The 23,192-nt window shown below is 61.7% G+C and overlaps 1 protein-coding gene across 7 annotated transcripts in view; it reads right to left on the bottom strand.

The window, feature by feature from the left end:
- Positions 1–15,874, bottom strand: part of LOC125924363 (maestro heat-like repeat family member 5) — a 45,431-nt gene extending 29,557 nt beyond the window's left edge. For 2 of the 7 annotated variants that reach the window (XM_049632847.1, XM_049632846.1), the window contains exons 1-14: positions 15,543–15,866; positions 11,824–11,941; positions 9,725–9,873; positions 8,569–8,652; positions 7,511–7,627; positions 7,006–7,125; positions 6,326–6,475; positions 6,099–6,218; positions 5,916–5,992; positions 5,346–5,481; positions 1,609–1,704; positions 776–880; positions 228–363; positions 55–149 (exon numbers count right to left, since the gene is read on the bottom strand). In XM_049632847.1, the coding sequence (XP_049488804.1) occupies positions 55–149; positions 228–363; positions 776–880; positions 1,609–1,704; positions 5,346–5,481; positions 5,916–5,992; positions 6,099–6,218; positions 6,326–6,475; positions 7,006–7,125; positions 7,511–7,627; positions 8,569–8,652; positions 9,725–9,873; positions 11,824–11,941; positions 15,543–15,701 (1,662 nt within the window). In that variant the 5' untranslated portion in view covers positions 15,702–15,866. Of the gene's footprint in view, positions 1–54; positions 150–227; positions 364–775; positions 881–1,608; positions 1,705–5,345; positions 5,482–5,915; positions 5,993–6,098; positions 6,219–6,325; positions 6,476–7,005; positions 7,126–7,510; positions 7,628–8,568; positions 8,653–9,724; positions 9,874–11,823; positions 11,942–12,066; positions 12,108–15,542 lie in introns of all 7 variants that reach the window. The other 5 variants (XM_049632850.1, XM_049632852.1, XM_049632851.1 and 2 more) reach the window with 5 other exon arrangements.
- Between the last annotated feature and the right edge of the window lie 7,318 nt (positions 15,875–23,192).

Genomic DNA, 23,192 nt, shown 5'->3' with positions numbered 1-23,192 from the left:
CGGAGAGGCCCCCACTCCCGGACAGCCTGGGGCTGCGCGCGGCTCGGGCCCCACCTTCACCAGGTCGTAGAACTTCATTTCTGTTTCCCTCCTGGCATTTGCTTCAAAGTTCTTCATTTTATTCAAATACATGAACTTCGACGTGCTGCCTGGCGAGGGGCACCGAGTCAGGGGGCCTGGGGCGGCCAAGCGGCCAGCGCCCCTGAGGTGGGGGGCTCCCAGCTCACCCTTCTGCTGGGTCAGAAGCTGCAGGAGGAGGTAGACGCACTGGTGGGCGTGGCTCTGGGTGACGGGCTCCTTGTCCCTCCACAGCAGCATGAGCAGGCCTATCTGGTGGCCCAGCATGGAGGGGGTGGCCTCCTCCTGGGAGGGGCGGGCAGTGAGCGAGGCCAGGCCCGGCTGCCAGGTGTCTCGTGGGCAGGGCGCCCCCAGGCCCTCGTCCCACGGCGGGACCGCCTCCCCCGCCACCCTGTCTCCCTTCCCCGCTTCCTTCAAGTCTTTGCTCTGAGGCGGCCTGGCCATCGAGCTCCCCCCGCCGCCCTCTTTGAACTGTGACCCCTGCCCCGGGACTGGGGGCACCCCGGGGCCTGCGTCTTGCCCCCCAGCCCCGTGCCTAGCAGCCGAGACGCTCCGTGAATACGGCCGCGAGAATCAGGAACGAGGGCCGGGGTGCCCAGCACGGAGGCAGCCGCGCCATGGGGGCTCCCGGCCCCTCTCTGGGCTCAGGCCCACCTTCCTGGCTGCCCTCCCGAGGGTGCCGGGCGAGGCGACTCACAGTGAGCCCCACGTAGTCCACCACGTACTTGAGGAACAGGAAGATGGTCTGCACCGCCCGCTGGCGCTCGTGGCTGCTGTCTGACTTCAGCCACGGCTCCATGTGCTGCGATGGGAGAGGAGAGCCCGAGGCCGGCTCAGTGCACAGACCCACCCTCCCCTCCCGGACGTGGCCGCTGGGACGCGGAGCGATGGCGGGCCGGCCGCAGCCAGGCGTGCCCACCAGATGGCTCGCCTGTCCGTGCCCGGCCACCGGCTCAGCTCCCCGGGGCGAGGCTGGGTCTGTGCCCAGAGGGAAGCCAGGGTGTTTGAGGGCATACGTCTGCACGGCTGTGCGGGAGCCCGCAGACCATCCCTGGGACTTCCTCCCTGCCCACAGCGGTGCCCGGAGATGAGCCAGGGTTACCTTCTCCTCGCAGGGCCCTCGGCTGTTCTTTTTTTTTTTTTTTTTAAATTTTTTTTTTTTTTTAACATTTATTTATTTTTGAGGCAGAGAGAGACAGAGCATGAACAGGGCAGGGGCAGAGAGAGAGGGAGACACAGAACCTGAAACAGGCTCCAGGCTCTGAGCTGTCAGCACAGACCCCGACGCGGGGATCGAACTCACGGACCGTGAGATCATGACCTGAGCCGAAGTCGGATGCTCAACCAACCAAGCCACCCAGGCGCCCCAAGGGCCCTCGGCTGTTCTGAAACGCCCACCCCTGTCTTGACAAGAGCCCCCGGGTCAGCGGCGTGGGGCACACCTGCCGACCTGGCTGCCTTTGTGTCCGAGGGACACACCCCGGGCAGGCGGAGCCCCAGTCGTGCGCCCCCCGCCAGCCCAAGCCTCACCTGCAGGATGAAGCATAACTCGTCCACACTCTTGTTCTCGGAGATGAGGCTCTGCAACAGCAGGTCCAGTGCCTGCATCGACTTCCGGTACAGCGCCTGGCGGGGCCGGTGGCCTGGTGTCACTCCCCGGGGGGCGACCCGCCAGCACCGTGGCCCTCCCTGGCCGACACCCTCGCCCATCTCTCCCCTGGTGCCCTGGGACTCGCCCCCGTGAGGGCTCGGTCACCCTTCCCTGCGGGGCCTGCGGAAATGATTATAATGTCCACTCTAGGCCCGGTCCCCACTCGGTCCCTGGTGGGGACACACAGTGCCCTCCTGGCTGCGGGGCCTCAGGTCCTAACCGCTGAGGGTGTTGAATCTGCCCCTAATTTCCCAGAACGGGGGCAGAGTTCAGTGAGCTCCCGATGCTGCTGTGGGCACGCTGCCCAGCCCAGGGCTCCTCAGACGGCGCCCCTGGGCGTATTCCCCCAGCACTGAAGCCGAAACCAGGAAGTACGTTGAACTGAGTGAAAATGAAAACAGCATATCAAAATTGATCATCTGCATAGACCCAGCAAAAGCAGTGGGCAAAATGCAACATCCATCCTGATGAGCACTGTCCGAAAAGCAGGACTAGCAGAGAACTTTCTCCACCTAACTAAGAGCATCAGAGAACCCACAGCAAGTCACGGCAACAGCAGACTCGATGGCGAAGACGGATGCGTTCCTCATCACATCAGGAACAACGCGGTGTCTGTTCCCACCACCGGCGGGTCCTGGCAAGGGGGGTGGGGTAGGAGGGCGACAGCACAGCACCATCCCCATTGACAAGAAAGAAGGAGACTGTTCACACAAGTCACGTATAAAACCCTGTGGAATCTACAGAAGGCTCTGAAAAGCTAACACGCGGTTTAGCGGGGTTTCAGGAACAAAGTCAACATATGAAAAAAGTCGATTGTGTTCCTATAAACCAGCAACGAGCAACTGAAAGCTAAAAATTTAAATATCATCGGCAATATCAGAAGAAAATAGAGGAAAGGCTCTGACAAAAGAAGTCCGAGGCGAGCACACTGAAAACCGGCCAACGCTGCTGGGGGGTTTGAAGACGACCTAATTAAACGGAGAGGTGCGCCAGCACCCAGCTCGCAACACAAACCGGTGTTAACGTGTCAGTCTTCCCCAAGTCGGTCTGTAGATTGGGTGCAACTCCAATCGAAACCCCAGGGTGCCGTTCACTCGAGGTTGAGCCACTCATTCTGCGATTCGCGCAGAGGTGCACAGAACCCGGGAGAGCAGAAAACAGCTTTGAAAAAGATGACCCAAGTTGGGGGACTTCACCCCTTCCTGTGGAGCTACCAGAACCAACATCACTGTGGCATCGGCAGACACGGCTCAGAACAGAATAAACAGGCAGAAACGAAAACAGACACTCAGTCAGCCGGCTTTCGACAGAGGCGAACTTGGGACCCGGATGGGTCCTGAACAACCAAGGTGTCCGTATATGCGCAACGAGCTAAGCTTCAGGCCGTTCCTTACAGCAGATAAGAGTTGGCTCAGAACCTATCGCGGACCTCAGTGTGAAACCTAAGACCGTAAAACTTCCAGAAGAAAGCAGAGAAAAATCCTTGCAGCCTTGGCCTAAGGAAAGAATTCCTGGATACAACAGCAAAATCACAACCCACGAAGGAAAGAACAGATACATTGAACAACCTCAAAATCGAGAGCTTCCGCTCTTCAGAAAAGACCATTAAGACAAAAAGAAAGCCTGGGGACCGGGAGAAAATACGTTCAGACCACCTGTGTGATAAAGGACCCCCATAGCAACTCTAAAAGGGACTCTAGAAACTAATAAATAATGCAACTTAAAAATTGGACACGAGAGGGGCACGTGGGTGGCTCAGTCGGTTAAGCGTCCGACTTCGGCTCAGGTCACGATCCTGCGTCCGTGGGTTTGAGCCCCGCGTCGGGCTCTGTGCTGACAGCTCGGAGCCTGCTTGGGATTCTGTGTCTCCCTCTCTCTCTGCCCCTCCCCCACTCGTGCTCTGTCTCTCTCTCAAAAATAAACATTAAAAAAATTTTTTTTAAAGAGGCATAAGATTTGAACAGACAGCTCACCAAAAAAAGATACAAAGATGGTCAAAAGCACACGAGGGGATGCTCCTCTCAGTAGAGACATGAACACCGAAACCACCACTCACCAGTGCACACCCAGGAGAATGGCCAGCGCTTACGACCGACTACACCGTGTGTTGACAAGGATGTGGGAGGAGCAGGGCTCTCGTCCGTGCTGGTGGCAGTCAAATCGGCACAGCCGGTTAGAAGGCAGTTTGGCAAGTTAAACGCACACCTGCCTTATGGCCCAGACATCCGGTCCTGGGTGTTTACCCAAAAAACAGAATCCAGGCCTGTAGAGAGACCCGCACACAAGTGTGCACAGCAGCCTGACTAGCAGTGCCCCTCGTGCGGCGAGCACATCGACACCCTGTGGGCATCCGAAAAGTCAGATACCGTGCCATGGGAACCAGGAATGAGCCGTCCGTACAGGCTGCAGTGTAGACGAATCTCCAGGTCGTCCGATCAGGAAGCGTCCAGGCAAAGCTAAGCAGAACCCCCTTAATCCCACTTGCGTGAAATTCTACGAGATACCAACTATGATGACAATAGCAAGGAGGAGTCCCGTGGTGGCACACAGAGGCTTTGGGGGTGATAAATGTGTTCATCTTGGCTTTGAGGATAGTTTCACAAATCCAGGTCAAAACGTGTAGAACCATACACTTGGAAAAGTGCCATGTTTTGCGTGGCAGTGACACTTCGGTTGTTAAATCTGTCACCCAGACCCAGCTCCCGCCCGTGTCATGTGTCACGACCCGTGGCCTCCCCTCTGGTGCCCTGGCCCCTCCTTCCTGGGACAGGGCTCCAATTAGATGTTAGAGTCGGGGGCCAGGCACCCACTCCCAGCTGCTGGACGCTCAGGACTTGACCTCCAAGCTCACGCTCCCTCGAAGCGGGCTGTCCACGGGCCAGCGATGGGCCGGCCGATGTCACGATTGAGCTCCCTCGGTACCAGAGCTTCCCAGGGGATCGGCTGAGCCCTCCCTGAGCCGCACCAGAGTATGCTTCTCCTGTGACCCCACCCCACCCTCTCAGCTCCCCACCGGGCCTCTCCTGAGAGTGTACCCCCAACTCTGGGCCCACGGTCTGCTCCCTGGGAGCCCAGCCTGGCCACAGCTCAGGTCCCTGCCGTGGCTCGTCTCCACGCCGGCCTGCTGTTTCTTGCTGATGGGGGACTCCCAGGAGCTTGGCTGGTGGCATGTGGGTGCATGTGTGTGTCCCCGGCCACCGGGGGGTTCCAGGTAGGGAGCATGGTCTTGGGAGGAGACCCCACGCTGGGCCTGCCAGTGGTGGGGATCCGAGCTGCTGTGTCTGCCCCACCCGAGGAAGAAAAGCTAGCCCTGTTCGAGCAGCAGAAGCTGCTGAATAGGCGGCCGGAAGCGGCACACATCTGTGGAGTGCTGTCACTTCCTTGTCCCATCTGAATCACAGCACCTCAGGGGGCGGCATGGACACCAGAGCCCCACTTGAGGGCAGAACTCAAGACTCGGGCTCCAAGGTCAAGACCAGCCTGTGGTGAAGCCGGGAAGAAACCCAGGCCGGGCGAGCTCTCTCCGGTGCTCCCCTCGCTCACACACGTGGCCAGGGCTTGGCAGGCCGGCCCGGCACCCGGAACCCAGCACCCAGAGACAGGAACAGGCAGTCACCGTGACGTCCGGGGCCACGTCCAACGGAGGTAAACTGCTCCTGAGCGTCTCCGTGGGTGGGAGCGTGTACAGGCTCTGCAGGCAGGTGTGCAGGATCTGGGACTTGACCATGGGTTTGAGACTGGGCCGCAGGTTGCTGGAAGAAACACGGAGAAGATTCTGGACTTTTTCACACAAGCCCACAGTTTCACAAGAGCCTGAAATGAGACAGCAGGCTGAAATGGATTCCCAGCGGGGAGAGGCCTACACAACTTAAGATTTACGAGTGGGTGTCACCAGGATCAGGGCCCAGAATGTGACCGGGGTCAAGGTCGAGGTTCAGCGTGTGGCCCAGGGTCAGGCTCAGGTTGTGACTGAGGCCTGGATTTGGTGTGTGACCAGGTTGGGCATCGGTCTGTGTCAACATGAACGACCTGTCTTGGATAGGAGACGAGGCTGACGGTGAGTGGCCTCAGCAGGGCCAGCCCCGTGTTCCTGGTCCCCTATTCACATCCCGTCTCCTCACATGTGGACCCCCACCCCCACGCAATGCCTTGGCCTGTCTTCGTTCTGGACCCCGAGGAGAGTTACCTCAGTCCCACGATGACCAATATGATCTTCTCCCGGAAGAGGGTGGCCAGGAAGTTGGGCTCCTTCTGAAGGATGCGCTGGGGGGGGGGGGGGCGCGGCGAGTCAGAGTGCCTGGTCGGTTCAGCCTCCTGGTCCCGCTGGCGGCCCTGGGAGCCCCCGGGAGCCCCCGCAGGCATCGCTCACCAGGAGGCACTGGATGAGCTCTGGGATCTGAGAGAATTTGTAGCTCGGGGTGCTGTTCTGCCTGAGAGCCTTCAAAAGCATGATGGTCGCCGAAAGGAAGCTCGTCTTCAGGATGTTGTCCTGTCCGTGCGGAGTCCGGGGAGGGTCAGTGGGCCGGCCCCGGCAGAGGACACGCGGCCCCCCCCCCCGCCCCCCCCCCCCGCCGCCCCGGCCGCGGCCGCGCTCACATAGCGGCTGCAGGAGAAGTAGTACACCATCCTGGACACGATGTTGTCCACCCAGGGCAGGATCTGCGCCCCGGCGTGCTCGGCCATCTGCCCGTAGCAGAGCAGGGAGGTGCTGCCGGCCCATCTCCAGTGCGTGTCCGGCTCCGGCTGCTGCGGACAGAGTGGTGGCCCCTGGGGAATCGGCTCTCTACCCGCCGCCCTCCGCGGGAGGGCCCTCCCCGCGTGAGCCTCAGGACCGCGGCCCCGGGCCCCAGGCTCCCCGCCCTCTGGCTGGAGGTACTGCTTCTCGTCCGGGGGTCTCTGTCGCTCATGTCTCTTCCCAGCGGGGTGCCCAGGACTAGCAAAGCACAGATGCTCCACGTAAACCCCCAGGGTGGGTGCACACGTGGACACACAGGACCCGGGCCACATGCCCCACCTGAAAATCAAGGCAAGCCCACACGGCTCCCGACCGTCAGACCCGGCGGAGGCTCTGGATCCCGTGTGGGGCCCCAAGGACAAGGCTCAAAACTCCCCGGCCGCAGCAAGAACGGAGGTCTGACACCCACACACCAGCCCCTCGGGAAGGTGGGCAGGGCAGGGGTCACCCCCACGTTTCCAACGAGCAAACTGAGGCTCAGAGCACGCCTGCGCCAATCCCGGCCCTCTGGCCCCTGCCGCCCCCGCACTGCCCTCTCGACCTGGCTGTCTGAGGACGTGAAGACAGTCCTCAGGAACCTGGTGCGGCCCACGTGCTCCAGCGCGGCCCACACCTCCTGCATGTGCGTGGAGGACACGATGCCGACCGCCACGGCAATGCCCTGTGGGCCAGAGACGCCGTGAGCTCGTCCCCACGCGGCAGTGCTGGACGCGGCCTGCCGTCTCCTCCCCACCCTCCCGGGGGCCCCGCAAAGGAAGGTGGGCGAGCCCCACCCCTGCCCCGAAGGGCGTGTGTCCCACTGGGGCCGCCGGGGCGGGATGGAACCAGGACTCGGCCGCGGACAGGTGCCCGAGGTCACCTCCAGGCGGCACCCGCACCGCAGCCCCTTGTCGCTCGGCACAGCGCCGGGGGCCGCGGGAGCCCCACCAGGTCGTGGCGTGAAGGGTGGGGTGCCCATCTGCCGTCAAGCAGCTACGTCCGGGCGGGGGGTGGGGCGGCGCGGGGGGCGGGGCGGAGGGGCGGGGGTGCCGAGGGCTGCCACCCACCTCCCGCTGGCCGGACGACTGGTGGGACAGCTCCAGGAGGCCGGCCAGGTGTCTCCTCACCAGGTCCGCACAGGCGCACTCTCGGAGGATCAGCCCGTAAAAGTGGAAGAGGAAGGTCTGGGGGGAGGGAGGAGGGGGTGTGGGACGGGGCACGGGGACAGGGGCGCCGCCACCGCAGGGCGAGGGGCGAGTGAATTCGCGGAGCTTGTCCTGAGCACCTTCCCGAGCTGCGCGGCTCCTGCCTCAGGCTGCTGTGCCCACCGTCTGCTTGAGGCCGCAGGAGGCGCGGGGGCCACCGCAGCACCCCCTCCCCGCCCACCTTGAACGGCTTCTTCACCGCGCCTGGGGCTGCAGCCAGACCCTGAGCGCCAAGTTTCGTGGGTCCTGCAGGGCGGTACCCAGACGCCGTGTGGGCTGCGGTGCCTCGGTTTCCCCGGAGGCTCCCGCGGTTCCCCCCCCCCCCCCCCCCCCCCGCCCCGGGCACACCCAAGCCGAGCCTGAGCGCCGTCCTGTGCAGGGCCGAACGGTCACAGGGGACCTCCCCTCCCGCCCACCTCAGGTGTCCCGGGCAGAGCTGCACCCCCCTGCCCCCCAGCCTCACTTCCTGCGGACGCAGGAGGCTGCGTTCAGGGTGTTCCGGAATTCCCCTTTATCTTTCTCCCGATGAAAATGTGTAGTTTCTACATCGGGCAACACAACTTGAACAGAGTGCACTCCTGATTGTCACCGATGACCCCACTGTCGAGCGTGGCTCCCTCACTAGAGCGTAAGCCTGCCGTCCTTGCCCCGGCCGCGCCCCTGGGGCCCGGAAGAGGGCCTGGCCGGCTGGGAGCCAGGGCTCAGCGAACACGAAGTGGCCCCAAGGCCGCCGTCCCCTTGCAACAGCACCTCTCGTGCCTTCCCGGCGTGGTCCGTGTGCGCAGAGCTTCAGATGGCGACAATCACTTGGGAAGCAGGGAAGGGGCCTGAGCGGCCGCGGGCTCTCTGCAGTCACAGCCTCCCGGGGGCTCTGAGCACACACGTGGGAGACCCCGGGAAGCCCCACCCCAGGCACTGACCTTCTCCAAAGGCTGCTTGAGTTCTAGGTTCAAGGCCGCCAGGAGCTCCTGGAGGCCAGTGTTGGGCACCTCTTTCCTGATGAGCTGTGGGCGGGACACAGTGTTCATGCCCCACCCGACCCTCCGGGGGAAGCTGGACCCCTGCATCCGCTGGGAAACCCCAGGGATGAAAACTCGGGGTGGGCACCTGTGGGTGAGCAGAGAAGACAAACCACTCCCCAAAAGGGTAAGGAGATATTTGCCAGAGGGCTGTGCCCACCTCTGCTTGGTCCCTGGCAGCCCCCCACCTGCGGGACACCCCTGCACCCCTTAAGCTGGCTGGGGACCCCGTGACACTCTGGCCCTGCCAGTGTCCCCCAGCCCTCTCATGCTGCCATCTTGCTGACCTCAGGGCCTTTGCACGGGCTCTTCCCACTGGCCGGACGTCCCTCCCTCCCCTGCTCTGAAGCAGAGCAGGAACCTGGCCATCAGCCAGGTTCCAGGGGCCCGAAGCCAAGCTGTGTGTGTGCTTAGAGCCCGTCTCCCTCTAGGCACACGTCCGTGCTGCTGTCCCTGCTACTCAATTCTGTCTGTCGGCCCCGAACTCCTGAAGACTCTGCAGCAGGAAGGTGGAGGACAGGGGCCGAGGGGGCCCTACCCAACCTGGGAGCTCAGCCACCGCCAGTGGTGGCTCAGGCCTTCACGCTGAACAGGCCAGAGTGTGTGGGGCGTCAGGGAAAAGCAGGGCCTGGCCCCCCACGATGGCAGGAGTCCTGAGCTGGGGAGCCTCCTGCGGCCCACAGGTTGGGAGGTCCCCTGGCACAGAGGTGGGCCAGACACCGCCCGGTCCTCTCCAGTCCCCGGGGCCTAGAGCCGGGGGCAGGCTGGCTGGCTCCATGTGGCTCCCTGGCCCGCACCTGCCGCCAGGCCCCAGTGACAACGTCTGAGCACCAGCTGGCAGGGCCTCTGTGCCCCACCTGCCCCTCCGCTTGTGGCCCAACACCTTCCTACATCCCGGCACCTTCTGCCACACGTCCCTGAAGGTCAGAGGCTTTGGGGGCTGCCGAGGCCGGCGGGAGCCAAGCGGCAGTGCGGGCCTCGGGGCTCACCCCCTGTGAGCCCTGGAGTGGCAGAAGGTAGCGTCCCGCACGGACGAGCAGGGCTCCTGGGGTCCCACCTGGGTGTGCTCCCGGATGTGGCGCTGGATGGCCTCCAACGCCTGGCTCTTCTGCAAGGCCGACATGGTCCTGATTTTGCCGACGAGCGCTTCCTCCCAGAGGGGTCCGTCATTGGGGGGCTTGCTCGTGCTCGCCCTGCCTAGGTGCTCTGCAGAGGACAGAAGAGCAGTCTGGTGCCGGGGCACCAGACGGAAGCCTAGACCCCCCAGTTCTGGCTCCGGCCGGGCCCTTCGGTCACATGGCCCAAAGGACTTTCTTGACAACGCATCTGCAGGGAAACCGGTGTGAGCGCAGCCAGGAGGCAAAACACAGAGGGCAGACGCCGCCCCGGGTGCCAGGGCACAGCCCCCCGCAGAGCCCAGCCAGCCAGGCGGAGAGAACACGCCTCGTGACGGGAACGCACAAAACGCCAGCCCAGGAGAACGCGGTCCCAAAGGAGTCGCTCATCGTTTGGAGTAAAAAAGTAACCTACGTCCCTGCCCTACTTCTCACACCAAAATAAATAGCAGGCAGTTACGAAGCTTGAATTTCCGAATGGCAGCTGTGAACATGCCAAGCAGACGTGGCTTTGTTACCTGGAAACCCCAGAGTAGAGGTTCTGAATACGACACAAAGAGGCAAAAGGGAAAACGCTTTTAGAGTCAGCGACGTCGGCTTAGGGCCCAAGCCATCGTTACAGCCCACGGAACGGTAAACTGAGGAGGCGTCTACACGGGACGTCTACGACAGAAGGCCAGTATCGATGCTCCAGACCCTTCTAGGTCAGGAGAGCGTTGAGCCACCGCGGGGAAGGGGTGGAGAGGTGCCCAGAAGAGACCCTGGTGACCAGTAAAGAGACGAGAAGGCCGTTCAGCAGCGATACAAGGAAAGCAAATTAAAACCACAAGGAGACAGGACTTTTCCCACCAGGTTGTCGAGGCACAGGTGCGGAGGAGCGAGGGGTGGAGACGCCGTCCCAGCACTGGGGGTGGACGCAGGGACCCGTCCTCTTTGAAAGATGACAGCACTCCTTTCTCAAGCGTACGTCAAAACCGTGTTCCGAGCCACTCGGACAACCGGCTTCCCGGCTCACAAGGCACAGCCTGGGAGCCTTCTGAGAACCAAATCCTTCAACACGGTTTACAGAGGTGATCAGTGCTGCTTTGATCAGGAGAAAGCGGGGGTGGGGGGTGCGAGGCCAGCGCCCCCCTGGGAATGGAAACAAAGTCAGGCCTGGGGTCAGCCGCAGGGTGGGTCCCGCGCTGCCGCTCCCCACCGCGGGCCAGGAGCCAGCATCGCCCGGTGGCCCACGGTCTCGGGGCTGCTGGTGGGCCCAAGCACACCCCACTTCAGGACCCCCCCCCAGCCCTGGCTGACACCCACAGCCAGGGCCACCGCTCGAAGCCAGCGCCGGGCCCAGGCTTAAGGCGGCTTGTGAGGTGGCCTCACTCGTGGTGCTGACCCGCTGCCGTCTGGGTCCATCTGCTGTTTCATTCATTCATTCATTCATTCATTCAATGAGAGCTTGTTGGGAATCTATTAGATTTGGGAATCTCGTGCCCAGCACGAGAACCGCAAATAAACAACAAATGCTCATGTTTACAGCACTCTCGAGGGGCCTGTGCCCCCAGAGCAGGTGGGGGACCACCCTGCCCCTCCCTGTCAGGGCCACAGGAAGCCGGTGGCACAGAGGCAGTGCCCTTCCCCCCCGGACCTGCCCCCGAGCAGCTGTGGACCCTGGTCTCTTCTTGGGGGTGGCCTGGGTGGCTGTGATCCTCCGTGGTGCTGCAGGCCGGCAGGGAGAGCAAGGCCTCCAGAGCAAGCCTCACCTGCTTTGTCAGACTCCAGAGACAAAGCCCTTCCAGAAGTTTCTGTCAGGTGTGCATGGAGGCGGCCCTCAGCACCCGGCAGACACGAGACCACGGCACCCTCCGTGCCGCCCTTGGCTCTGCACGCACACCCTGCACAGAGCGGACACTTGGCAAATGGAAGCCAAGTGACCTGAAACAAACGGCCGGGGGAAGGGACGTGCTCCGAGCCTGGAGGGGACCAGGACAGTGTTGTCCAGAGACCGCCCACTGGGCCCCCGATCCCCACAGCCCCCAGCCCACCTGCTCACCAATATCCAGCTTCTGCTCCCCTTCGGGCGACAGGCAGTTAGACCTCCAGTGGGGACAGGAGAAACCCTCACTGGGTATGGCCACCATGGACAGCGTCACCTCCCTGGAGAGCAGGTTCTGGCGCGGGGACAGAGGGCAGGACCAGTCAGACTTGCCGAAGAGAGGCCACACCACACTGGGGCCCCCGCCTCAGTTGCCCCAACCTTATCAGGACCCTACCCCAGTCAGTCACCCCAACCTACCAGGGCCCCCTCAGTCATGCAGCTCCGTGAGCTCTGGGGACCTAGGGAAGGAGGAAGGATGAGCTGACATTCAAGGCCATCGGGTCCTCACCAGCCCCAGGTTCCCCTTCCCAGAGGCTCGGGTTCCACATCCCGAATCGGGCCTCCCACTGTCCAGACACCCGCAGCCCAGGGGCATCGTGGAGGGTCAAAGGAGCTTCACCAGAGCTTTCCCAGGATGCAGGGGGACCAGAGCCCAGACACCCACCGCCCCCTCTGACCTGGGCCTGTGTGGAAGAGTCATGTGCTCTGACCGGCCTTGCAGCCCCATGGCAGCCCGGGGCCCTCCTCTGCCGTCACGTCTCCCTGGGCCGTCCACACCCACCCACCCTTCCACCAGGCTCCCCAGCATGAGGGGATGGCGAGGGGCCCGCTTCCAGGGCACCTTCTGGTTCAGAGGGCCCGGGACAGGCCAGAATGTGCATTTCTAAGAAGCCTCCAGGGGACCCCGATGCTGCCAGTCTGGGCTCCGGGCCATCCCTCTCTGGGCTGGGCCCCCGGCAAGTGCTCTCCCCCAGGACCCTGGCCCAGGGGCTCCTCCTCCGGGAGAGAGCGCCTCCAAGACCATCAGCCACACTAGGGCTCTGGCGGCCCTTTGACCCCTCCCACCTCCACCTTAACTCCTGGTGACTCCCCAAAACTGTCCTCTCCTCCGCCCACTGCCCCCTCTCTCCCTGGGCCCCAAAAGGAGCCTCGCGCATCTCCTGAGCCCAAGTCTCTCTTCCCGGCCTCTGCTCTAGTCTCCCGGAGAGCTGGGGCCCTGCTCTGGGTCCCTCCCCACCGGAGGCAGGGGTGTCCGCACCCCAAGTCCCCAGTGTGTACAGGAATACGTGAAGGCAGGTGAACCCGTGAGTCCGTGCCCTCTAGCAGGTGCTCCTGAGGGTGAGCCAGAGAAAGCCTCTCCCCAAGCAGGGGCAGGGGCCCCGTCCGTCTGGGCTCTTACACCCACCAGCACAGCGCCAGGGAACAGGGGTGCCAGTCGGCTCTCGGGGGAGCCTCCTGTACTTCCCGAGTACCCCCGCTCCTCCTTCCCTCACTCGACAGATGTCCGGTGTCCCGTGCACAGGCCTGGAGTAGGTGACAACCGACAGCCACAGCCCAGCCCTGCCCTCCATCCCGGGGCCACCTGCAGCCGGCACCCCAGATCCCAACATCTGACCCCCCTGTTCGCCCAGACCCTCAGCACCCTGTCGCTTCGGGGCCCGCGTCAGCCCCCTCCCTCCCCACCCTGGTCTGAGCTGGCTGCTCCCTCATCTAGGGTCCCCGAGACTCCTTCCTGACCCCAGCAGGCCCCGCTTTTGCTCCCACCTGACTCTTGGTGATACACTCCTGAGGGCACCCTCAACACCCCATGCACAGGCGCTCACCTCCTCCAAGGCCCTTGTGACCTGCACTCTGGCTATGGGTTCTGGCCGGGAGGATGTTGGTGTTTGGGGGAGAGAGTTCTTCCTGGAGGTTGAACCCCAGGTTGAACTGGTCCCCAAAGCCCTTTCCATGGGTGAGACAAGGGCCACTGTCACCCATTCCCAGCCTGGGGTGGGGGCCAGGTTGTTGGCAGTGATAGTGGGAGCAAGCCTGGGAGGCTTCCTGGAGTGGGTGAGGTGAGACCCCAAAGTCCGTGAAGGGGACAGCGGACCCCAGGAAGTAATGTTCAGGGGCCCCGAAGTAATCAGATCCCAAAGAGGATGATTCGGCCAGAGACGGCAGAGGTCAGCTAGGTAGGAAAGCAGCTGGGGGAGGGGAGAGCATGGGCTCCCCCGCTGCTCGCTGATCTCCCCCAACAGGGGTGGCCCCCCACCTGCAGGGCCCTTCCTCTCCCGCCACCACCACCAGGTGCAGTGACCCACCCTCCGAGTTGCCCACTGCTCTCAAAGGAAGGAACCACCCCAGGCCCCCAGGACCCTGTCAACTGCTGCTCCCTGCCTGGTCCCCAGGGTCCACACTCAGAACCCTACCTGTACCTTTGCACAAGCTACTTTTGCCCGGAGCACGCCTTCCCTGTCGCCTGCATACCCCTCCACTCCGTGCTCCCTTAACCTGCTGGCCCTCTGCTCTGGCCCCCACCCACTCCTTCCCCGGGGTTCCCTTTATGCCTCCCTCCCCGGGCCATAAGGTCCCAACGGGGAGCCTGCCTTGCTAAACATACGCTTCGGGGACGCTGGGAATCAACTCAGAGGCGAGCTTCAGGCTAATCCACGAAATCTCGTGTAAAAGATGTTATTCACAAGTAAAGACTGTTTAAAAGGTTGTGAAAGATAACAGCCCCCAAGAGAGGGAATCTCAGCTAAGACCCCCAGAGTGCACACAGGTGCACATTTCTGGGAATTTAATCTCTGGAAAACGAGAAATGCATGAAAAATCTACCTACTCGAGGGTGCTTCATGGATTTAAAAAGCTATGTTCCAAAGTAGAGGAAGGAGGGGCAGTGATCAAAAGTCGGGTTTCTAAAGACTGTTCAACGACGTGGGGAAGTGCTTAGGAGCCCACAGGGAATAAAAAAATTCGATGACTCAGATTTACAGTCAAAAGTCATCTCGGGGTGTCGGGCTTCCAGGGGATTCTGTTTCCTGTACCCTTTGCAACAATTTGCAACCTGTGTTCCGAGGTCCGGGGACCCTGAGGAGACAGGGAGGGGTCAGGCCCCGGCCTCGAGGGTGGGGCTCTGCTCAGGCCTGGGAGAGGCCGGTGTTGGGAGAGGTTCACAGGGGGGCAGGACGTCAGCCCATCCCCAGCCCCTGCACAAACCAGCAGCGTCCTGCAGACATCTGAGCCGCTGGGAGGCAGTGACGGCTCGAGGTCACCCAGCCCTAGAGGCCCTGACAGGCCACCACCAGATGGCAAAGGGTTTATTCTCCGAGAAAGCCTGGGGGAGACTTGGAGGACATTTATGGATTCACGGGGCTGGGAGCCAAGCCAGGCCGAGGTGACCCAGAAGGGCCTTCCTCCAGTGACCCAGGGAGACCGCGCAGCCGGGGGCAGGAGCAGCTGTGTGTCTGGCTTTCCCCAATGCCGTTTGGAGGTCAGCAGAGGCCCCGTGGACGTCATGCAGACTGGAGGCCCCTGTCAAAATCGTCTGTGATTGTGAGTGTGGTGCCCTGAGTCCTGGGGGGCATCTAGAAAGGCCTGTGGCGGGGGCACCTGGGTGGCTCAGTCGGTTAAGCATCTGACTTCGGCTCAGGTCACTCAGGTCATGATCTCGCAGTTCGTGAGTTCCAGCCCCGTGTCGGGCTCTGTGCTGACAGCTCGGAGCCTGGAGCCTGCTTCGGATTCTGTGTCTCCCTCTCTCTCTGCCCCTCCCCTGCTCCTGCTCTGCCTCTCTGTCTCTCTCTCTCTCAAAAAGAAATAAACATTAACAAAAAATGTCGAAAGGCCTGTGGGTGTGGCTCCAGCTGTGCCTTTACGGGCGGCTCAGCTGTGCCTCAGGTCGGGGTGGATACCTCCGGGCGGCCTTCCTTCCGTGAGTCTTCCAGTCTCTGATCCCAGGGCTCAGTGGGGACACGTCTCCTGAGAAAGTGGGTCCAGAAACCGCGTTTCCCTGGCTGACCCTGTTTCCCAAACAGCCACCCTGTCCTGAGAATTCCATCCCCAACTGACATCGTGGGCAGTTGAGGGCCTTCCGGGCGCGCGTGGCTGGTCTGGACCTGGGCAGGTCTGGACGCTGACCCGGACAGACAGGCCTGAGACGGCGGTGCCCACCCTGCCTTGTCGCAGCCGGGAAGCGGCAGTCAGGCCTCACTCGAGGGGCCCCTCTTTGGAGAGACCCCTGCCTGCTTCTGACCAGCACCATGAAGGCCCTCGAGGGCGTGTGTCCCCGGCACCACCATCCAGATGCCGCCCGGGGCCAGGCCCCCAAAAGCCCCGAGAATACAAAACGGGTGCAGACTTGCTCCCACCTGCCCACGGGCGCATTCCGTGATGGCCTCCCCTTGAGGGGCACTCAGAGGTGCAGCCACACCCCCTGCCCCCGGGGGAAGCCGAGCCCCTCCCTGGCAGTGCTCCCCAAGGGATCCTCTCCCCCCCACCCGCCCACCACCTCACCATCCCCCAGGGCTGCTCAGTGACTGAAAGCAGCCTCCGGCCGAGACAGACCAGGGGTCCCCTCCCTGGCAACTGCCACACGGGGCCTCGGCCGCGCCCTCCGCCCGGGACTCCCCCCCCCCCCCCCCCCAGCCCCACCAGCAGGTGCACTCCTGAGCCTTCCCGAGAACAGCGTGCCGCCTAACTCCCCTGAGGAGCCTTGACCTGTTAAGAGTTTTTATTGTAAGAACTTTCTCCTCCAGAGACGCCCCCGCCAGCCACCCCTGGGGGCAGCGGGAAGAGGTCCCCTTGAGAGTGCTGTAGGTCCGTCACTGTCTCTGGGACGCTCTCGAGGGCATCCCTGATCAACAGTGGGGCTCTCCAATTCCCCAGGCAGAGAAAATCCCAGGGCTGCAGACCGCTGAGTTAGAAAGAGGCCCCCTCCCCTCGGATGAGCTCAGGGTGAGGCCCCAGAAGGCGCCGCTGCCCTGGTGGAGAGGCAGGCGGGCAAGTACAATGCGAACCGGCTCCTTGAGGCCACGGTAGCCACCAGCAGGGGCTGACAAGGGATGGGGCCCCAAGGAAGCTGGGGGTGACCCCACAAGCGGTCCAATGGGGGGGTTCCTGCCATGAGTGCCGTGGGAGAGGTGGGTCCCGGGCTCAGAACGGGGGGCCTGCGGGCGGCTGGCCTGAGGCCTCCATCTGTGAGGCCATCGGGAGGCTGGGAGCCCGGTGTAGAGAGAAAGCCCCAGAATGAGGCCTCCCCCAGGACAGGCAGCGGCCGCTTTTTTGGGCAGTTTGAAAGCTGTGGCCCAAGGAACCTTCTGCCGGGAGGGCACTTGTCTCCCCACTTGTGCCCCCCGCTCCCTGGTCAAGGCCCACAGCTCTTAGCTCTGGAGGGTGTTGGTGGGGAGGGCGGGGTGGGGTGGGGGACCCTGATGCAGCCCTGTCCAGGCTCTGAGGCACTGTAGGGACACATAAAGGGCTTTCCCAACCCCCACAAGCCCTTTGGACCATTTGCCACGAGAAGAGGGGCCAGAGTGGCCCTGAGATGGGGCGGGGCGGGGGCGGGGGGGGCTCGCTAAAGACCCTCAACACCTCCAGATCGCAGTCAGGTAGAACCGAACTTTCAGGCCACACTGTGGGCACGTGGCCCTCGAGGGCCCCACATCTGAACGGGGACCTCAGTTCCTGGGCCTCTGGTGGCACGTGCCGTCTCTGTGGTGACGAGGGCTGTCTGGGGAAGAGTGGCTGGTCAGGGGGGAGGGACTGGGCAGTGGCTGGCCTCTGCTTCAGAGCTCTGAGCAGAAAGGCCACAGGCAGGGGCCGCGGGCGCGCCGGGACTGGGCGGGCAGCCACCTGGAGGGTAGAGAAAGCCGCCCAGTGGTGGTTCTGAGCGGAAGTGGGCGGCGCCGGGGCACCGGGAAACACCCCACTGGCAGGCGCCTGCCCAGCCCGGGGGCTTGGTGCCCCCAGGCCCCGTGCTCAGTGGGTGCCCCTCCCGAGGCTGGGAGCACGGCATGGGGGCTGGGAGGCATCCTGCTCTCAGGAAGGGGCGTCCTGGAGGAGGCAAGGGGCTGGGGGAAACAGGCCTGAGTTCGGCTGGAGAAGGAGGGCTGCAGGGCGGCCAGGGTGCATTTGCCCAGGAGCCGGCGAGGCCGGTGACAGCCTGCGTCAGAAGTCGAGCAGCGGCCAGGACTCAAAGCGCCAATTTCTAGACAGGAGCGTGCAGGTGCCCGTGGTGTGGCCATCGCCCTGCGGCTGGGGGCCAAAAATCTGAGGAAGCAGGAGGATGGCCCTCGCCCTGGAGTGGGTATGGAATCAGGAGCAGCCTGGGAAGGCTTCTTGGAGGAGGCAAGAGAGGGACAGAGGGCCCTGGGTGCTCTTGGGGGGGACCGCTGTGAGAGGAGGGGCGAGGATGGGCAGGCCGAGGTGGGGGGGGTCATGGGGGGTTTGACAATGGCAGCGGTGGGGAGCAGGGGAGGGGCACGGGGTGGGGCTGGGGGGAAGGACTCCCACCTCGACACCGTAACCGCGAGGCTTTTGGAGACAGGTGGGCTGTGTGGCCGCTGGGTGGCAGGGGCGGGGCGAAGGGGGCAGGACAAGCAATCTGAGAGGTGGGGACAAGCCCCGTGGTGGCCAAGGTCAAGCTGCATGTGAGTGACTGCAGGGTACCGGGGGAAGGCAGCCCGGGGCAGAGGGGTCCCGGGTCGCGGCATGGGGTGGACAGAGTGCTCGGAGAGGGCTCGGCTCATGGGGCCTCCCAGGCAGCCGTCCGAGGGCCGCCCACCCTCCAGCCCCTCGGAGGGGATCCGCTCTCAGGGCTGCAGCTGACAAGGCCCCTGCCTGCCACACGTCCTCACGGCCCCTGAACCCGGGGTCAGTTCCTCAGCACGCACCCGTCACTGCCGCAGTTTGAAAACCCGGAATCAGGTGCACAGAGACGGAGACGGCAGACGGAGCAGTGAGGGGGCCCCGGCACCCCCACCCGGAGGGACCCCTGGGCGGAGGGAGGCCCTGAACCGCAGGAGCCCTGGGGTCACACTGGGGAGCCTGGGAACGCAAGCGTGTGCCACGGAGGGGCCGCCTCTGCACCTGCGGTTGGTGACTCTGTGAGCCTTACCAGGCTGACTTTCTCCCTGCCGCCCAAGGTCCGCGTGGAGCTGGGGAGGCAGGGTGTGGGGGCCTCACGGCTTCAGATGGACGGACCCCTCCCTGTGGGGAAGAGGTGGGATGGGAAAGACACGGGCCCCGCTGAGTCCCGTCACAGCCCACGGCTCCCCGCGACAGGCTGCCACCATCTGACTCACTTATTCCACATGTGATGATTGAACACCCAGAATGTACTGTCCCCCGTCAGCTCGGGAAAGGAAGAAAGGGGGGGCTCAGCCTGCCAGGGAGGCAGACTCCTAAACCAACAGTCATTCAAAAGTGCCCGGTGGAAACCGTCCAGGTCTGCCGGGGAGAATCAGGGCGGGCTTCCTGGAGGAAGGGGCGTTGGAGCTGGGGCCTGAAGCAGAGGGAGGAGCTTGCCAGACTGCGGCACGCGACGGGACGGAACAGCGTGCAAAGGCATACAGCAGGGGAAGCCGGTCCCGGGCCGGAGTGCAAGGGTGGAGCCCGGAGAAGGTGGTGCTTGGGGGGCCGCATGTGGCCCCCACGGCGGGGGCAGGGGGCGAGTATCCTTTGCAAACGCAAGGCTTTGGATTCAGGTGTCGCCTTTTGGCAGAAGGGAGGCTTCTGGGGCTTCAAAGCAGCAGGAAGGAGCAGGGTATCGGCCACAGGGAGGCGGCGCCCGGTCGCCATCAGACTCGGGCTTCACGCCGCACTTGAGACGAGGCAAGAGGCCTCAGAGGCCCTTCCCGACACTCTCCTCCCGGGTCCCGGCTCTGGGTCCTGCTCTGCCCGCAGATGGAGAGGGAGGGAAGGCCAGGAGGGGCAGTCTTCCCGGTGGAGGGGGACCGGGGGGGGGTGCTTCAAGATGTCTGCAGCCAAGCAACCCCAGGCCAGGAATCGCCCCTCCGGCGGTCAGCCGCGTCCCCATATCAGGTGGAGACACTCTTGTGCCCATCCCCTCGGGCCCCTCCCCTGCTGACGGAACCCCATCAGAAGGAGACCCCCCCCCCACCGGGGGGAGGCGGAGCGTGTTGGCTCCGAATGCTGCTGCTCTCACCCCCCTCTGGCCCCCCCGCCTCACCAGCGATGGCCTGGGACATGGCAAGGGCCTCTGTGCCTGTTGCTGTTGAGACGGTTCCCTGCTGGGGCCGCCGGTATGACCGGGAGCAGAGGTGTGGGTCCAGGCCTGGGGGCCCCTGGAGAGGCTGGCACTCAGCAGCGCCCCCACCTGGTCAGGAGTCCCTGAACTAGCCAAGGAGGGCCCAGCCAGAAGTGCGGTCAGCCGACGCGGCCCAAGCCTGCCCGGATGAGAGCGTCTTCCTCTCACAGCATCAGAGGTCAGAGCGGGCAGCCCAGAGCCCGTGTAGACAGTCCGTGCCCCTCCTGCCTCGTGTGGCTGAGAGCGGGAAGCCGGCGGGACCTGCAGAGTCGATGTTATTGTTCCTGGGGATTCCGTGGGGACCCCCTTCCTCTCCCACCTCACTGCCTGACCCCGTCGTCACTGGCTCCACGGACACCACGTCCTCATCACTGCCAGGACACCTCCTTCGCACTGTGTTTGCCGGTTGGGGTCTGTCCCCTCACTGGACCGTGAAGCCCCGAAATCACCTCCGGCCCCCGGCACCCTGCAGCAACGTCAGTGGCACTCAGGGACCAGATGATGCGCGGGACAATAGACCGTCACCTCCAAGGGCTTCCTGCGGGCCGGGCACCCCCCAGGAGCGTGGGCCCTGAGGTCAGACCCTCAGTCTTCCCGGAGCCTGTCACCAGCTTCTCTCCGGCTCAGCCGGGTCTCCCAGACACCAAGCGGAGGGGACCCACCATCACTAACAAGTTATTGGGGCGGTCATGCTTCACTGCTCTGTCGTGAATAATCCAGCAGCTCTGATCACAAAGTGTTGCTTCTTCAAGGACCACGTTGGTGACAGCGTGAGGTGACAGCTGCCGAGCCACGAGGGTGATGTCCCTCCACCTCCCAGGGTTTGACAGTCACTTGACGATTCCTTCACTTTTTCCTTGGCCATCTCCCCAAGGCTGAAATTACCCCCCACCCCGTCAGCAGGCTCCTTCCAAAGGACCAGCTCGCTTTGGGAGAAGCTCTCTCGGGCCCAGAGAGGACTTTCGTGACCAGTCTCCTGCCTCCTTGACACAAGTCCCTTCCACAGCGTCCCTGGCATTCCGGGTTCTGGTTGGTTACCTCCAAGGCTGGGGAACTCACTATCCCTTCAAACATGTAAATGAAGCAGGGAGGGAGGCAAGATAGGGGTCATCTAAGACCCCAGATAACCCATCAAGGGCAATGGTAATGCAGAACCCCCCCCCCGTCTCCCCAAAGCCATAGAGGTTTTGAAGAGACCCCTTTACGAGACCTTTCCCTGCGTAGAGTTGGTGGGCATGGGCGGCCCTGCCGGTCTCCAGAGAAGAAGTGAGCCACTGGCACAGAGGAGGGAAGGTGTGCTCAGCAAAGGGAAATAACCAGGCAAGTTGGCCTGATGGAGGAACTTGACGGGAGCTGTGTTCAAATCCTAGTGCAGCAGTGGTGGGAAAAGGCCAACCACAGGCCACGCCCCCATTAGCCCAGCCAGGGCCTGTCCCATCCCCATTCTCCCCTCCCTTCCCCAAGGCGTGCAGTCAGGGATGGGGGGCCTCCAGGAGGGGCTGCCTACACAGTGGTGGGGGGTTGTGGGGGTCGTGGGGTCGTGGGAGCCACGGGGTGAGGGAGGGGGAGGTTTCCAGCTGCACTGGGTGTTCACACGTGTCCTCCCTGCAAGGCAGGCAGACCGGCCGGGCCGCACGGGGGTCCCCGCCTGGATGCTGCGTCCTGCATCCTGTTCCACCGACCTGTGCACCCCTCCTGCCCCCGGTTCTGCACGGTCTTGATCACTGCAGCGACGTCGTGATAAGCCTCAGAGGTGGGTAGATCGATCCCTCACGCCTGAGTCTTCTTTTTTGAAAACGATTTCAGCTAGTCTAGGACCTATTCTGGTTCCTTGGCCTTTTCCTGTAAATTTTAGAATTTTGGAAGAATCTTGTCCCTAGCTACAAAAAGTCCTTGTGGAATTTTGACAGGAGTTGCCTTAAAACTTACATAAATTTGTGGAGAATTGACATCTTCACCCTGTTGACTCTTCTAATCCATGAATATGGTATGTCGCCCCTTTTATTTAGAGCCTCTTGAATTTCACCAATCTTTTGTACTTCCAGCAGACAAGGCCTGAACATGTTCTATTAAATTTACACCTAAGTATTTCATTTTTTCCCCAGCAACTGTAAATGATATTTCTATTTCTGTTTCCACGTGTTCATTGCTGGTACATAGAAATACACAACTGATTTTTTTTTAATTTTTTAATGTTTATTTATTTTTGAGACAGAGAGAGACAGAGCATGAACAGAGGTGGGGTAGAGAGAGAGAGGGAGACACAGAATCTGAAACAGGCTCCAGGCTCTGAGCTGTCAGCACAGAGCCCGACGTGGGGCTGGAACCCACAAACCGTGAGATCATGACCTGAGCTGAAGGCGGATGCTTAACCGACTGAGCCACCCGGGCGCCCCACACAACTGATTTTTGTGTGTTGATCTCATTTGTGACCTTATTGAACCCACTTATTAGCTCGAAAGGTTTTTTTTTGGTAAATTCCTTGGGATTTTCTACACAGACGATTGTGTCATCTGTAAATGAGGATAGTGTTATCTCCTCCTTTCTATCTGTACGCCTTTTATGTATTTTTCTTGCTTTATTGCAGTGGCTAGAACTTCCAGTATTCCTGATCTTAGGAGGAAAACGTTTGGTCTTTTACCACTGGTGTGATGTTAGGTGTAAGTTTCTTGTAGACTATCAGGTCGAGAGAACTCCCCTCGATTCCTATTTTTCTGCAAGTTTTTATCGTGACCAAAGTGTTACATTTTCTCAACTACTCTTTCAGTATCAAGAGACATGATCATGTGATTTATCGTCTTGGCCCACTAATATGGTGAATTACATTGCTTATTTTCAAATGCTGAGCCAGCCTTGCACCCCAGGAACAAGCCTCTCGGTCACAGTACATGATTATTTTTATACACTGCGACATTCTATTTGCTTCTATTTTGTTAGGGATCTTTGTACCTATATTTATGAGAGACACTGATCTATGTTTTCCCCTCTTTCTTTCATTCTTTTTTCTTTCTTTCCTTGTTTCTTCCTTTCCTTGTTTCTTTCTTTCTTTCTTGTTTCTTTCTTTCTTTCCTTGTTTCTTCCTTCCTTCCTTCCTTTCCTTGTTTCTTTCTTTCTTTCTTTCTTTCTTTCTTGTTTCTTTCTTTCTTTCTTTCTTTCTTTGCTTGTTCCTTTCTTTCTTTCCTTGTTCCTTCCTTCCTTCCTTCCTTCCTTCCTTTCCTTGTTTCTTTCTTTCCTTGTTTCTTTCTTTCTTCTTTCTTTCTTTCCTTGTTTCTTTCTTTCCTTGTTTCTTTCTTTC

Source organism: Panthera uncia, chromosome F2 (genome assembly GCF_023721935.1).
Source record: "Panthera uncia isolate 11264 chromosome F2, Puncia_PCG_1.0, whole genome shotgun sequence".
NCBI lineage: Eukaryota > Metazoa > Chordata > Mammalia > Carnivora > Felidae > Panthera > Panthera uncia.
This window is presented reverse-complemented; position numbering and strand designations above follow the sequence as displayed.